Raw genomic sequence first — 16,458 nt, 5'->3', positions numbered from 1 at the left:
CTTTTTGGTAGTGCCAACCTCTCCCGTTCCCTTATTAGGAAGGGATCTTTTAGTTAAGTTGAGAGCTTCAATTTCTTTTGCTCCCCACACTCGCCTAAACCCGAGCTCGCCAGCAGTTCCCCTACTTCTCCTTCTAGCCAATCAACCTACTAACACTAACATATTATTTCCTCTACCAGCTTCTCAGGTGGACCCCAGAGTTTGGGAATTCCAGAACCCCTCTGTTGCTAAACATCACTCTCCCATTGTCATCCAGTTACTGGACCCTACCAGGTACATCACCCAAGCTCAATACCCTCTCTCTCTCCAGAGCTTCAGGGGACTTAAGCCTATCATTTCTGACCTCTTAAGGAAAAAGCTTCTTCTTCCCACTTCTTCTCATTTTAATACCCCTATACTAGCAGTTAAAAAACCTAATGGTACCTATCGCCTGGTTCAAGACCTCAGGCACATTAATGCTGCAGTGGTTCCTCTCCATCCTGCTGTAGCTAATCCCTACACACTTCTTTCTACTATCCCCTCAGGAACTTCTCATTTCTCAGTCCTAGATCTAAAGGACGCATTTTTCTCTATCTCTCTTGATGCCCAGTCACAGAACATATTTGCCTTTACCTGGACGGATCCTGACACCCACTTTTCTACCCAGCTTACCTGGACTGTTCTACCTCAGGGATTCCGAGACAGCCCACACCTATTTGGCCAGGCTCTGGCTTCTGACTTACTCTCTTTATCTCTCCCTAGATCTAAAATTCTTCTTTATGTAGATGACGTCCTTGTCTGTAGCCCATCTTTAGAGATTAGCCAAGCTGACACCTCTGCTCTTCTAAATTTCCTTTCCAGTCAAGGCTACAGGGTCTCTCCCTCTAAAGTTCAACTGTCCACTCCTCAGGTTACTAACAATTACCCCAACCCACAATGCTATTACCTTAGATAGAAAAAATCTAATTCAGTCCTTAACTGTTCCTTCTACAAAGGAAGAGATTTTATCATTCCTAGGAATGGCTAGCTTTTTACATTCCTGGGTTCCTTCCTTCTCCCTTCTCCCGACCCTTATATGAGGCAGCGTTAGGCCCCACCCACGAACCTCTTCTCATATCTGTTGCCAAACCCTTTCAGAGGCTCCAACAGGCTCTCCTTAAGGTCCCAGCCTTACATCTCCCTGACCTGACTCGCCCTTTTTCCCTCTATGTAACTGAAAAAGAGGGATTTGCCCTTGGAGTCTTAGGCCATCAACTGGGACCTTCCTTTGCACCTGTAGCATACTTGTCAAAAAGACTGGATTTAACCATCCAGGGATGGGCACCTTGTATTCGTGCCTTAGCAGCTGCTGAACTCCTTATTCGAGAGTCAAAGAAATTAACCTTGGGGTCTCCTATAACTGTGCTCTCTTCTCATAACCTGTCACAGCTCCTAACTTACAAAGGCCTGCAGACTCTACCTCCCTCTAGAGTTCTTTCTCTCCAGGTAGCGCTAATAGAAGATTCCACGCTCACCTTCCAATCATGTCCTCCTCTTAATATTTCTACTCTTCTCCCCCGACCTAATACTAACCACTCCCTGTCTCATTCCTGCACTGAGACTTTAGAGCAACTATTACCTCATCCTTCACACATACAGGAGGGCACATTGCCTCAAGCCATTTATACTTGGTACACAGATGGAAGCTCCTTTCTATATGAAGGGACTAGAAAAGCTGGCTATGCCATAGTGTCTGTCAGACACCGAGGTGGTAGAGGCACAGGCCCTTCCTGTACACACCACTAATCAACAGGCTGAGCTGATAGCTCTCACCTGTGCCTTTCAACTGGCACAGGGACAATCCCTCAATGTTTATGCAGATTCTAAATATGCCTTCCATATCCTCCTGTCCCATGCTGCTATCTGGAGAGAGCGCGGGTTACTTACCACAACTGGAGGATCAGTAACTAATGCAAACCATATTTTAGCCTTGCTAAAGGCCTCTCATCTCCCCAAAGCTATTGGGATTGTCCGTTGTAGATCTCACCAGACAGATGACTCTATTGTATCTAAGGGAAACAACTGAGCTGATGAGGCAGCCAGAGCTGCGGCCCTTAGGGGGATAAACTCATCTCGCCTTCCCCGAGACATCCTTACACTACAACCCACATCTCTACCTCCACCCCCTGACACTCGCCAAACCCTATCCTATCTTCACCAACTCTTTCATCCTAACAGCCGGGCTATCTTCTTTTGTTAAGACCCACTTACAGCCTACTCCTGAAGACTTAAATTTCTTAAAATCTATCACTGCTTCTTGTAAAATCTGTCAGATGTCAGATTCCAACTCGAGGTATCATAATACCCCTTTCCCCACCCATCAGGCTAGAGGTTTTCTTCCTGGAACTGACTGGCAGCTTGACTTTACCCATATGCCTACAGTCAAGCGTTCCAAGTACCTCCTAGTCTTGGTGGACACCTTCTCGGGGTGGGTAGAAGCCTTTCCTACCACTAACAAAAGGGCTCAGTCAGTCTCTGATCTCCTCCTCTGAGAGATCATCCCCCGATTTGGTGTTCCAACCTCCCTTCAGTCAGACAATGGTCCTGAATTACCTTCCCAGATCTCTCAGAGTCTATCTAAGGCCTTAAACATCCCTTGGCATTTTCACATTCCTTACCATCCTCAATCTTCAGTAAGGTAGAAAGAACTAATCGCTCTTTAAAAACTACTCTTGCCAAGCTGTCACAGGAACTTCACCTTGACTGGGTAAAACTCCTACCTCTGGCTCTTTTCAGGCTATGAGCTCTCCCCAAGCGACCTCTTCTTATCTCACCCTTTGAACTTATGTATGGATGTCGAGTTTTAACTCCTGGTCTCTCACCTGAATGCTCTCCCCTCCCAGACCACCTACTCACCCCATTGCTTTGCCACCTTCGCTCTCTCTTATGGGACTTTGCTGACCACCATCTACCGCGGCCACAGACTGTCTCCTCTCCACTACCTGTAAACATTGGAGACCAAGTCCTCTTATCCCCTCCAGATCATCGGCCCTCACCCCTCTCTACCAAATGGCAGGGCCCTTTTAAGGTGATTCTCGTGACCCCTACAGCCGCTAAACTCGAAGGATTTCCTCATTGGGTCCATCTATCTCACCTTAAACCTTTCATCCCTCCACCTAAAGATAACTCTTCTTCATACACGTCAACCCTGACAGGACTGTGCTCTATTAAGCTCCGGAGGACATTGAGACCATCCACCTTCTCCCCAATTCCAGAACATGAGACTCCACTCGGGCAGCTGAGCTCGACCTCATTGGATTAGACATGGGTTTATTGTCCTACCCCTGCTGTTCTTCATTTCCATCCAGAGCAGTCCTTACATCTGGAGATTCGAGGTTCAAGAAACCCCCACAGATAACAAACAGTCTTTCCAAATAGGGTCGGGAAACTGCTCCATAGCCGGATATCAGGAACTGATCCAAATCGCGATCATCCCTGTATCTGTTATCCCATCTAAGTATTATGATCTCTATACTTGCTTTCTCTTTGACCAGACAGAAGATTACTGTAAAAAAATGGCCAGAGGAATATGGGGGCTGCCCATATTGGTCTTGTCAGATACATATGCTAGGATCACGGGTCAATCATTTCTTCTATCAACACTGCAAGACACTTCTACATACAAGACCCGTGGGATTCCAGGTGGGAAACAGGAGTTGTTGGTAAGCTCTATCGTAAAAACCAGCCCAGTTCCCCAATAAGTACCATCCATATTCAGAGAAAGTATATCTCAATCGCCCAACCCCTAGATATTGGAAAAGTGGGGGAGATAATTAAACACTCCTCTAAGGTCCTTGATTCTTTGACAGCACCCCTCATAAATGGCACTAACTTGTCATTTCACCTGTTGCTTCAAACCTTGACCTCAGCGTACCAGCTCCTTAATGTCACCAGGCCTGGTCACTTTAAAGATTGTTGGTTATGTGTACCTCCAGGGATTGACCCAAAACTGTCACTTACAGCTTCTCCGGTGATACTGCCAAATAACCTTACCTCACCTTTTGCTAGCTGTCCTGACTCCGATGTCACCATGGCTCTGTACCTTACCTCTGTCCCTCTCTTTGGCATGGCAAACTGTTTTAAGACCTCTGGGACACGTTCTGTAGGAACATTAAGCTCCCTAGACTGTAATAAAACCATAAGCCTTGATATATCATCTCTGCCACAATGCCCTGCAATCCAAAACACGTCAATTCTTTGTGGCACTCAGGTATATCATCGCCTACCTGCCAGCTGGTCAGGAGTTTGCACGTTGGTACTCCTTTTCCCTGAGGTGGGAGTGATCTAGGGAAATGAGCCCCTGCCAATCCCAGTTATAAATATGATAGCTGCTCGACGCGAGAGAGCAGTTCAGATCGTGCCTCTTTTGGTAGCTACAGGAATAGCCATAGGTGTTGGTACAGGTGTGGCAGAGATAACTGCTTCTCTGGCCCAATACAATACATTTACTTCTCAGTTTAAAAGTGACCGTCAGGGAATGACTGAAACTGTGCTTACTATCCAGAAGCAGATAGATTCTTTGGCAGCCGTGGTGCTTCAGAACCGACGGGGCCTAGATGTTTTAACAGCTAAGGAAGGTGGTCTTTGCCTGTTCCTCCAAGAAGAATGCTGTTTCTATGTCAACCAATCCGGGATAGTGAGAAACAAAATCCAGGAACTTCAGACAGACATAAAGAACTTCAGAGATCGTGAGACCTCCAGCTCTGACATTTTCGAAAACCCTATATGGAAATGGATACTCCCTCTTGTAAGGCCTTTTCTAGTCATCTTCCTGGTGTTATTGTTTGCTCCCTGCCTAATTAATCTTGTTTCTACATTCCTCCAACGACAAATGCAAAAAATTTCTAACCAAACTATTAATCAGCTTCTGTTACAGAATTCCCAGCCGCAGCCCATGGAAGAGCCCCCGTCCCCAGATGTAGCTGATGCCAACATGCACCAGGTGGACCCCGATGATGAAAGTCAGCTACACCCCAAAATTGACAACACCCCTAGACAGCAGGAAGTAGTTTAAGAGACACGGCGCCCTCACTCCTTTTCATCATCGGGTCCCCCCTCCCTTTTCTTTTTCTTTTTTTTTTTAATAAAAGAAATGCAGGAATGTAGGTACCCGAGGCCTGCAAAGCTTGTGACGCCATACAAGCAATGTATAGGTCTGTTGCCAAGGCAACAGCTGCCGTTTACCCAGAATTCCATAGCCCACCTTTACCTGTAATTATGTCACCCCCGGTATATAACCGGGCAGCGCTCCTTTCCTCTCTCTCTCTTTCTCTTTTCTCCTTCCTTCCCGCCCGCTACCCCTTCCCTATCTTAAATAAAGTCCCACGTGGAACTATCTGGTGTAGCGTGTCTCATTGTGGCTCACAGTTCCACCGCGTCCACGGCGCGGTGCCCGTGGTGCACACGTGTGGGCACGGCGAGCAGCTGCAGCCGCAACGCAGCGAGCAGACAGGACGTTCAAGTGAGTGCAGAAACCAACAAGAGAGACTGGGACTGTCCCATGAAAGTAGAAAGTCCCAAGTTTATTCCCCATCCACAAATCCAGGTAAAACAAGGTCCCCCTTTTAACACCAAGCATTTATTGCCCTCTCAGTAATGACTGTGTTTCTTTTTCTTGGAAATTGAAGCTTAGCTCAAGCTCTGTCATTGACCCTCATTCTTGGCTATGTTTCTATGTTATCCAGCCTGGAGAAGCTGTTGCAAAATCCACATCCTGGGCTGATCAGCAGGGTGGAATCTGTCAGTATGTCCGGAGGATTGTTTTTTCCTGAGGAGCCACAAACCAGAGATTTGTCTTTCACTTTCGGGCCCTGGTTATATCTGGCCCAGAGCTTGTGTCTGGGTGTGTCTCAGAGGGGAAGCTGGTGACTGGATCCACACAGCTGAGGACAGCGGGGACACATCCAAACGGGCTGCAGGAAGATTCCTGGGTGAGCAGGGAACATGCTCTCCCCACATGTTCATCCTCTCAGTGGCTCTGGAGGGGAAGGGTTACAGCCCCGCGTGTGGATGAGCTCAGGGAAGATGGACAATGGTCACAGGCTCGGCAGCTGTAGGGCTGGACTTTCAGTCAAGTGAGGCCTGCCTGCTCCTCTCTCCTCCTCTACCCTGTGCTCAGAAGGGGACATGGATTCCCTCAGATGGGATCCGCACTGCCTGGGGCCTGACCCTCCATGTATGGAGGCCTAAGAAATGATGATAGGTCCCTAGCAGGAAGACAACTCTTCGTCAGTGCTCAGCCATTTTACATAGGACCAAAACAGGAAAGGAAGTGGAGGAGGCTTGAACACAGAGCCGTCAGCCATGCTGGCCTTGGGGTGCGGCTACTGAACCATAGAGAAAGAGGTTTTGATTAAGATGTATGGAAAAACTAGTCAGTTTCAGAACAGCTTTGCCTGGCTATGCAGTGTTAAGCCCTGAGGAAAACCTGAGGCATAACAGACAGTGACTGTTCTGAGGTGCCTCAAGAAGGCCTAACAGGTAGGTGAGAGGCAACACTCCTTGGTTCTCACCTAGCCTCTGCCTAGCCTGTGGAGGACAGAGGGTGAAGCCAAGGCTGTCTTGTGTGGGCAGGTGTGGAGGGGAAGCAGATAATGGACAGAGAATGGGCTCTGTAGTCCCCAGGGCTACTACACAGGTCATACCTCACAGAAGGGCAGACTGCAGGGGAGTGAGCTCTAGTGAAGCAGAGGGGGCCGGAAGGGTTAACTGCACAGGACTAATCTTCCATCCAGAGACTGGGCTGTTGTTTCCCTTACCTCTCTGCTCTGAGCACAGCGAGGTGGGGTTTGTCACCCTTCACTAGGCCTCTGTTTTGGAGCTAGCGTTGCCTGCCCTGCTGAGAGCCCCAAGAGGCTGCTCTCCACCTGTGGTGTCCAGGAAGGCTGTGCAGTGGTAGAGATACCACTGAGTCCCTCAGATGCCACAAGTCTGAAGAGAGAGTGAAGGACTAGTGTTGTCTTTTATAAAAAGAAAAAGAGAAGAAGGGAAGGGGTATGTTTGGTGGATGTGCAGTCAGGTGTGGGGGAAGCAGTTGCCTCTGTGAGCCCAGGCTGAGGTATCTCTTCTCTCTGAGGGACCAACCACAGGAGGAAGGTATAGTAAAGAATAGAATTTATTCAGGTCATGGGGAGGGGAGTTGAGAGAAAGGCAGAGAGTGAGGTACTAGAGGAGCAGAGAAGTGGAGGCTGGCCAGGAGCACTTGGAGAGAGGGGGTGGGGGAGGGAATGGGGAGAGAGCCCAGACTAACTGTGGGGCGGAGCCTAGACTAAAGGCCAACAACCAGGGAGAACAGGTCAGTGGCTGGGAGGCAGGGAAGGTGCTCCAGGGGAGGTACAGGCTGGCCCAGCCAGGGAGGTGAGGTGAACAGGGGCAAATGGCCCACACTTTAAGGTCCTTAAACAAATAGTGTGTGTTATGCTTCACAGAGACTGAGAGTCGCTAGTGGTCAAAGTGTAAGCACCCCTGCCAACTCTGGCTGTCACCATGTGCTTTAACTGTCCTTGCAGCTGGGAGCTGATAACTGTCCTTCTGCTGCCTGACAGGCTCTGACCACACTCACTGGAGTCCCCAACTCTGAAGGGAACGTAATCACAAGGGAACTTGAACTTCTGCACACAAACTGGTCATCTTGTCTTTGCATCAGTAGGGATTGTGTCCAGTCTTTGTACTGTGGGCTTTCCACCACAGAACTGCAGCCCTAGCCACACACCGCAAGCAGCACTAGTGAGGTTTGATTTTAGTTGGAACTAGGGAATGCGTGTGAAGCCTCAGCTTCTGCCCTCAGCCTCTCTCTCCAGGGCTGAGGTTCCCCAGTGTGCAGGTGAGATCTGCTGTCTGCTGAAGGCTGCTGTGCACTGTAAATCTAGGAAGAATGTCAGTCACTCATGGGTACACTGCCCGTGTGTGCTTCGGGTCATTTTATTCCATCAACAGTGAGCCTCAGTCTGTGGAAAACTTGAATGTGGATGCTCTGTGATCCTGTCATTTTGCTTCTTGAACTATCTTAGAGTAAATAATCCCCAGTAAAGATTTCTTCTGCTCCTCCTATAGTGTTCTTTTATTGGTTCTTTTATTACATGACAATTACATATCTGTAATGGGACCCGATTTGCTCTTCTGTTGTATCTGAAGACAGTGTACTCATGTATATTAAATGAATAAATAAATCTTAAGGAAAGAAAGAAAGAAAGGAAGAAAGGAAAAGATAGATAGATAGATAGATAAAGAACTGTCTAGTGTCCAACATTTAAAGGGGGCAGAGGACTGGATAGTTCCAGAGCAAACGCACTGACAGGGTCTGACAGGACTCCAGCTCTGAGGGGATCCTGTATCCTGAAGGAACAAGGAGACTGTGTGGCCTCTCAGAGAGCACTGTGTCACTCATGAATTAACCCGTCACACGGCACAGGCCCTGATTCGGGTGACATGCTTCAGTCAAGATGCCCCTTACAGACACATGGGGAGAGCAGGAGAAGCTGATGTAGGCTCAGGAGAGTGGAAATGAACATCTAACAGGTGGGGTGGCATTCATAACATGTTAGGTCAAGCTCCCAGTGTAGCACTACTGTCAAATTTGTAAACTTCACAGTCAATTCCTCCACATTACAGAGGAGGTCTTCATCTCATCAATGATGCTGGACCCTAATAAGGTGTATATGAGAAGCTCTGAATCACAGACACGCAGAAAACATTTATTATTGTCATCAATGGCATGTGTTCCCGCCTTGTAACTGGCAGAAGATCTCTTACCATCTATCCTGTGTGTAGATTGTATAGAGTATTTTTCCTCGTGGTCGTGTCCCTAGCAGGTCACATCCCCCATGGATACTACCAGGGCAAGAGAGCTCTGACTTGGCCAGGATGAGGGGAGAGGGGAGGGCCAGATGACTGTCATCTCTAAGTGGACGTGCAGGGTCCCCTGGAGGAGCAGGTGACTGTCCCCTTTACTTTACAGCTCACTTCTCTGCATTGGTCACCATTGAAATGCATCCTGTTTTATTTTTTTTCTTTCTTTCTTTCTTTTTTCTCTCTATAGCCTGAACACCTGGAGAGCAGTAAGAAGAAACCTGTCAAAATCAGATGGATTTGGCTCAGATCTTGAAAGCGTTTACGAGGATAGGTAGTCACTTTCTCCTTCTCTGTGTGTTTCTGTCTCCCAAGGGTTCCAACGGAAATGGAGATGCCACAACTTTTCCTGGTCCTAACCAGGTCCCTTTGATCTTATTGACCCACCTAGGTGTGGTCATTGTGCATATAAGTGTGCTGTCCTGAGTGTGTAACACACACAGGGGCTCATGCCTGTGAACACTTGGACTCCAGTTGGTGTTGCTATTTGGGGAGATTATGGAATTCACAGGCCATGGAGCCTCACTGGAGGACGTCAGTCCCTGGGGGTGGGACTTTAGAGTAAATGACCCTGCTGTGTGTGGTGTGCATACTTAATCATAGCACTTGAGAGGCTGAGGTAGGTGTATCTTTGTGAGTTCAAGGCCATCCTTGTCTATGGCAACATAATGAGACTCTGTCTCAAAATTAAAATAAAGTAAAATAAAATAAAGTAAAATAAAGCTAAATAAAGAGAGAGTTGACAGTCTTGGCCCCTTCTAGTACATTCCATACTCTGACCTGTTGACTTCTGGATCAGTAGGTCTGATGAAGGTGAGGGGACAGGTGGGCAGACAACTTAGATTCATAGGAACCATAATGTCATCTGACCTCATTATTTTCTTGATTAGTAGTGGACCCTCGCATTATTGAAGAACTCACTGATTTTCTCATCGAAGCAGTCCTCAAAACAGATCTGAGGAGACTGATAACTGAAGATGGAGCCTGGGAAAGATTTGTGGAAGCAGCAGAGTTGTCAAGGTGACCTGCAGGGTGCACTCAGTGCTGCCCCCAGACCAGGAGAATGAGGGCTATTTCCTGGTCAGGTGGACCCTCTCTAGGCAGTCCCAGAGGTTGGCATAAAAACGCTCATTCTCAACTATCCAAGAGGACTGTTTACAACATGTTATCCTGGTGGAAATCACCTCAGGTTGTCTGAAGATGTTGCTCAAGTTGCCAGGATGATTTCTGCCATCCAGTAGTCACGTGACATTGACAAGTTAGTTACCACTTCCTGATTTCCACCCCTGTGAAACTGTAATGTGAGAAGGGTTATCAGCATGGGGCCCAGCTAATTTTGAAAGTGAGAAGAGACAAGGTCCTAGGGTCTCCTGTAGGACTGAGGAATCAAAGATTTATTTTGAGACAAGTGAGAAAAATATACACTGACCAAGCCATCTTCTGGGTTCTGTCTCAGTGCAGAGGTACAGAACTGGCTTGGACCCTGACTGTCCTTGCTGAGATCCAGAGCCCCATGCTGTTTCACAGGAATGAGAGTTCAGTATGATAGGATGTGGTGACAGTGTGGGATAAGCAACAGGTCAGGCATGGAGAACCAATGCCAGTATCCTTCCCAATGCCCAGAGGGACCAGGACCAGGGTCACAGCCAGGGGTCAGGAGAACGGTGAGTGATCCTGGAATGGAGGTGTAGGTAGCAGGCTAGGGAAGCAGGCCTGGAAGGAGAGGGAGAGTTGGAGGCACAGAGAGAAGGATGGTCAGGGACCCAGCAGAAGACATATAAGAGGGAGAGGGACATTTCCCCTGCTCTGATGTCATGCCTAATATATGTGTAGAGTTTTTCATGAGTGTGCCCCCCACACTCTGTCCTTAAAGACTGCAGAGTCCTTAGGGAGTAGTTGGGAATTTCCTCTGTTGTACACAGAGCTCCCTGAATATCAGGAAGAGCACGTGGCTACAGACAGCTCCCAAAGTCAGTGTGGTTGGAGGATGGTTCGCCTAAGTCAAGAACCTGAGAAGACCCCATGTCAACACACCAGAGGAAATGCTTCCCCTTTTGTCTTGAACAAATTCAGGGGATTTCTGTACTTCCAGTTACTACAGATGATCTCCAGGCCCCTTGCATCTTTGCACATGGCCTTGTGGTGTTCCAAAGAGACAGTGTCATCAGCTATGGTGTCTCTTAGCCTGGTGATCTCTGTCTACAGGAATTTGCCATGTTGAGAGTCAGGAACTAGTGAGGAGTGGCTGTCAGTGTGGAGCCAAGGTTGGTAGCAGCTGTCCTGTTGAAGTCATCCCAGGCAGACCCTGATCTTGTGAGGATCTGTGCCTGGAAAGGGAGAACTTTGGGCATTTTCAGAGAGCAGGCAGCAAGCAAAGCAATCTGGAGGGGCTTGTGGCTCTAAAAAGATTGGCTTAGGTTTTATTATTACATTCTCAGAAACAGCTAAATGTCAAAGTCTGAGGACAGAGTCTCAGTGAGCCTTCCTTCTCATTTTGACACCAGCTATTCATGAAAGATGACTCTAAGCCAACTACACGACAGGGAAAAATTAAAAACAACTCAGAACTCACATAGATAATTGTCATCACATAGCACAGGGGCTAAAATGAGCCAATGAACACAAGCACCATGCAGATCTGAGAGAGCTTCAGAATTCAGACTTCTTGTCCTCAGGATGAAATATCCTGCATTGAGTGTGTGATGAATCACATAACTCCTGTACTCCAGAAAACCCACCCCAGGAAAGATATTCATCCTGACACAGCTTCCAGCAGCCTGGAGGACACTGCTCAGGACTGTTGCCCCTGGGGAGAGAGATGGAGCCACTCTGCACACACAGGGGGTTGGGGACTTAGCGCCAGTGAGTACAGAAGACAGCACATCCCTTACAGGGACACCAAGAACAGATCAACTCCAAGGACAGGGGCCTTATGGGAGTCTTCCTAAGGTCAATGCTTTAGGTTTCTAGTTTCTCAGGAGGTCAGAAATGGAACCAAATTCCCCATCACAACCAGGTCTTTAATGTTGAGCATTGTTATGGGAAATTCTTGGGAACAGTGTATCTCAGCCCCTTCATTTCTCCCTTTGAAGTACTTACAGATATTTAATGAAGTATCTTGTAGATGGGACCCAAATCTAACCTTAATGCTGACATTTAATTCTGTGTACAGCAGATGCAGGTGGTCTGTACAAAGCTTTAAAGCAAGTGTGTTGTCACTGGGTACTGTCCCCTGAGGCCAGATGTGCAGCTTTCGACTGCTCAGTTCAGAGTGGATGGAGGAATCCACTCTTAGCATGCTCAGTCTGTATATCCTGCTGCAGGGCTCCCCAGGCAAGCTCAGGCATTCCTGCAGGCTGCATGCTGCAGGGAACATAGATGACTTCCCAGCATCCAGTGGGAATGGTGCATCCCTCACAACACACACAGTTCTCAGGGTAAAGAGTATTTGCTCTGATTCCACATCCCTGTGCTCATCCCAGGATTCCCATGGGTAGTGATGGCACTGACCTTGCGTGGGGGCATTTATCCAGTGCCTTTCACCATAGTGTCTCGACTCTACCTTACACACTGACCCCTATGGACTAAGGACGGTGGGCATCTAGGGTGTATCAAACGTTCATGGTAGAATGGAAAATTTTGGATCTCTTTAAAATTATTTTCTGTTGGGTTTGTATTATAAAGTTAAAGACTGAATAAGCTTTTATCTTAAAAGAAAAATAGCTCTTTTCCTCATGCTCTTGACTCCTGTCACAGCCTGGAGGCAGAGGCACTGCGTGATGCTCTGGAAGAGCGTTTAGCACGGGAGCCCATGGATGAAAATGACAGACCTCAAAGGGAGCAGCAGAAAGAGCGGTTTTTGCGAGAGTTTCCTCAGTTGAAAAGGAAACTTGAGGATCATATCAGGAAGCTCCGAGACCTGGCTGACCATCTTGACAAAGTGCACAAGGACTGCACCATCTCCAATGTGGTGTCCAGCTCTGTTGGTGCTACCTCTGGAGTTCTGGGCCTCACTGGTTTGATTCTGGCACCCTTTACATTAGGGGCCAGTCTGGCCCTCTCAGCAGCCTCCTTGGGTCTGGGAGCAGCAGCATCTGTGACTAGTCTTACGACCAGCATTGTGGAAGAATCAAACAGACTGTCAGATGAATCTGAAGCTAGGCGCCTGGTTGGAGCCAGCACGAACTTAATTGAGGAGATTCTAAAGATCATGCCTAAGATGTCAATCAAGCTCTATAATACAGGAAAGGAAGTAGTTCATGCCTTCAGAACCCTCAAGGATCAGATCCGAGCCATCAGGACAGCCAGATCCATCTCTCGACCAGGAGCAGCGGCAAGGAACATCACATCCACTGGAAGGTCTGTGCAGGGTCTTCTCCCAATGACCAGAGCAGCCAGGATTAGAGCAGGAGTATTTACAAGTTTATCCCTTGGTTGGGATGTGTATAACCTTGTGAATGAATCACAGGATCTTTATGATGGGGCCAAAACAGAGTCAGCTGGAGCACTGCGGGACCTGGCTCACAATCTGGAAGAGAAGCTGCAGGTATTTGAGAAGATCTACAAGGATCTGAAGGGAGACCCACCTCTGTGCGACCTCCTTAAGCAGCTCAGAGTTCACAAGAGATGTAATGTACAGTGATGGGGACAGCAGAAGCAAGTTGTAACAAGGGAAACTGAGGTCAAGTCCATGGAAAAGATTGTTGAGGAGTTTGAATGTCTCTGACTGAGTAGAGGGAGGTCAATGCCGATGTCCAGAGAACCCAGTAGAGGAAGAAACTGGAGTCTAAAATGGGATCAGACTTCCACCAGAGTGGGGAATCTGCATAGCAATCGGCATCCATCACTCTCATAACACCCTGCTGTATCTTAACATCTTTGCCATCTCCTCATGGTCTTGTGCTGGGTTTGCTTGGTTTGCTAAAGGCATAGCTATCTGAGAAATGATGTTGTTTTAGTGGGTTTGCTTTGCTGTACTTCTCTTTTCATAGATTTTTTTTTTAATGGGTTGGGGAGCATTTCAAATCACCAAATCAGAAAGTATTTTTATAGTTTTTTAAAATTCATTATGGCTTCATCATGTTGCTGGACTGGAATTTCTAGATAGTCCAGAAACTTGTGATGGTATTCCTATGTATTGGGATTTATGTGCCTGTACCACAGTACTGATATATTATTGACTGTAGTATTCATTGCATATATTAAACAATATCTGTGGGTGTTAACAAGTGTCTGGAGTGCAATACATTTGAAATAATATACTATGCTACCTTTCAGATTGGCTTTTACCTTATAATATACATGTGAGAAATAAAAAAAATTAAAAAGGGGGGATCAGAAAGCCCTAGAGTGTGGAAATGGGAGGGTAACATGGTGGGTGTGGTCAGGGAGGGCTGGACAGGCAGGCAATGAGAAGTCAGGAAGCTTTGGGAGCAGAAAGTGGGAGAGCACCAGAGTGAGAGTCAAGGCGGATCCCTTAAGGCATCAAACAGTGTATGGAATGGAGATGAAGCCAGCACTTTAGTGACAGGAGACTGGGCACATGCCTCTCAGCTCCTTCTCAGTCTGTGGATGGTTGCTGGCCAAGGTGGAGTCTCAGATCAATGGGCTCTTGGCCTCTTATGTTCTATAGGCTTGTGTCTAGTAAATGGTAACTGGCTGGCCTTGAAAAATGGAGTAAAAGCAGTCATTTGCAACCTCTGGACCACGGTTTTAGCTGAGTCCTGAGCACTTAGGTGGCAACCATTTGCCTGTCTTTCTTGTGTTGTCACAGAACATGCTGAACAGTTTTCTATCAGATCTTCTTAATGTACAAGTGGGATGGGCCCTGCTTCTGTCCCCGAACTTAGCGATAGAGGCATTGGAGTGTGCTAATCCCTGCCATCCTGACTGTTCAGGGGTCTATGAATGTTCCAGGATATTCCTCACTTTGAAAAAAGGAATCAGTCACGGTCGGCCTGTGGCTCCACAGACTTTTTCAAGGTCCTACATTTCACTGTGCTTTTCTCTGCCAAGCTGACATCAGGATGATGAAAGAAGAGAAAATCAAGAGTAAGAAAATACTTTAAAATATAGCAACAAATATCTCTACAAGAAACTATGGTCACTAGTGTCTTGTTTCTTAATTCTCCATCTTGGCTTCCTCTTGGCTCAATCTCTGATAGCCAATACCCCATTCCTCAGCCATTCTTCCCATTTGCAAAATCAGATACTGATTTGAAAAATGGGGAAAGATTTCTGTTTTAGGGGATGATTGTAAAAATCCAATCAAATAGTGAAATAAATGTGTTGCAAACTGTAGTGTTTAGTTCGTGAGTAGTTTCCTGTTCTCCCTCAGTCAAGCTGAGAGGATATGGTAATCAAACCCAGTGATATTTGTGTAAAATGAAATAGGCCCCAGAAGGAAGGGTTATGTTGTCCCCTGGTGCCCAGCTCCCATGAGTCTCTTCTCCTGGGACAGAGCAAATATGTCACATAGCCATCCAGAGTAGGTCTCTGGTAGAGCAAGGATTTTGGTCCCTCAACCAAAGGTGCCATGAGGGTGAGACATGAGGTAGTGGACTGTGCCATGGAGCATGCTGGGAACTTATGAGAGGAAGCAAGGCATGATGGTTCCAAGAAAAGGCAGATTCCAAGTCCCATGCTCTCCAACCTCAGAAGACCACTGTCAGCATCAACCACTCCGGAGTCCAGCACTGTGCTGAGGGGTGAGGGGAGGCAGGTACTCGTGAAGAGGGATGGGGCTGGTCAGAGTTCAGAAGGTGTGGAGAGTGATCTCTGGAAGGGCCCGAGCCTGAGGTGACAGAATCTCTTTTCTTAAACACCATGAAGAACCCACAAACACATGGGGTATGCAGAGAAGAATTTAAAAAGTTAGCCTGAGGTTGTCACACAAAGCCAGATGTGAACCCATACCCCTAAGTAGACCTGGGTGCTGCTCAGATTTAACCAGAGCAAGACTCCTCAGTAAGTTGGGGATTGTGCTCTTTCTCCAGATGTTTGGTCTCACCACAGCTCAAGAAGGTGGTATGGACCCCTTTAAAGTACACACAATGTGACAGGAGAACTGGACTCCAAGCTCTGTTTGGTCTCGCTGTACTTCTGAAGCATGAGAGAAGTTTCCCCTCAAGTTATATCACCAAGCTGTCAGGGTTTAGCTTAGATAACAGATTGCTCAGGACCTGACATGGGACCCGAGATGGAAGGTGTTTGGTGTGAGTGCCCACTCCACTGAGAAATCAAGGAAATGAAGAGAGGGGCCTGATGAGTAACGTTATCTCTGGGGTGCAGCTACTACAGCAGGGTGGGGACAAAGGCTGACTACAGAGGCACAAAGAGCCTTTTCTGGGATTGGGGGTTGTCATACAACCTGTTCTCATGACATGTTCTATGTCAGGCTCTGTGTAGAGTCTGAGTCTTCAGTAGGAAATGGCTAATCAGTATATTGGAAAAGAGGCTGAGCAGTGGGTGTCAGACTTGTGTCCTCTGTGCATCTCCTAGTCGCTGCTCGGCTTTTGGGGATGATGGCAAAAAATGGCAGGTGCTGTCTTGTATATCTGAGGGAAGAATAAAATCAATGGGTACATACATTCT

At 47.3% G+C, this 16,458-nt stretch overlaps 2 protein-coding genes across 29 annotated transcripts in view; both read left to right on the top strand.

The window, feature by feature from the left end:
* The window catches only part of LOC127668176 (apolipoprotein L3-like), a 124,529-nt gene that overhangs the window by 83,827 nt on the left and 24,244 nt on the right, over positions 1–16,458 (top strand). For 6 of the 28 annotated variants that reach the window (XM_052161649.1, XM_052161650.1, XM_052161641.1 and 3 more), the window contains one exon: positions 12,696–13,540. The exons of 11 other annotated variants lie outside the window; for them this stretch is intronic. In XM_052161649.1, coding sequence (XP_052017609.1) covers positions 12,696–13,507 — 812 coding nt within the window. In that variant the 3' untranslated portion in view covers positions 13,508–13,540. 11 more of the 28 variants (XM_052161643.1, XM_052161644.1, XM_052161645.1 and 8 more) reach the window with 7 other exon arrangements.
* LOC127668179 (syncytin-2-like) lies at positions 3,108–5,369 on the top strand. Its single transcript, XM_052161676.1, has 2 exons — positions 3,108–4,765; positions 4,883–5,369. The coding sequence occupies exons 1-2, from the start codon at positions 4,340–4,342 to the stop codon at positions 5,030–5,032; spliced, it is 576 nt and encodes a 191-aa protein (XP_052017636.1). The 5' UTR covers positions 3,108–4,339; the 3' UTR covers positions 5,033–5,369.

Source organism: Apodemus sylvaticus, chromosome 17 (genome assembly GCF_947179515.1).
Source record: "Apodemus sylvaticus chromosome 17, mApoSyl1.1, whole genome shotgun sequence".
Taxonomy (NCBI): Eukaryota; Metazoa; Chordata; class Mammalia; order Rodentia; family Muridae; genus Apodemus; species Apodemus sylvaticus.
The sequence above is the reverse complement of the archived record's forward strand: the minus strand, read 5'-3'. Positions and strand labels throughout refer to the sequence as shown.

Coding starts and splice junctions, on each gene's coding strand:
- LOC127668179 (XM_052161676.1), top strand. CDS start 4,340: ATGATAGCTGCTCGACGCGAGAGAGCAGTTCAGATCGTGCCTCTTTTG. Junction 4,766..4,882: donor GGAAATGGATACTCCCTCTT/GTAAGGCCTTTT, acceptor ACTATTAATCAG/CTTCTGTTACAGAATTCCCA.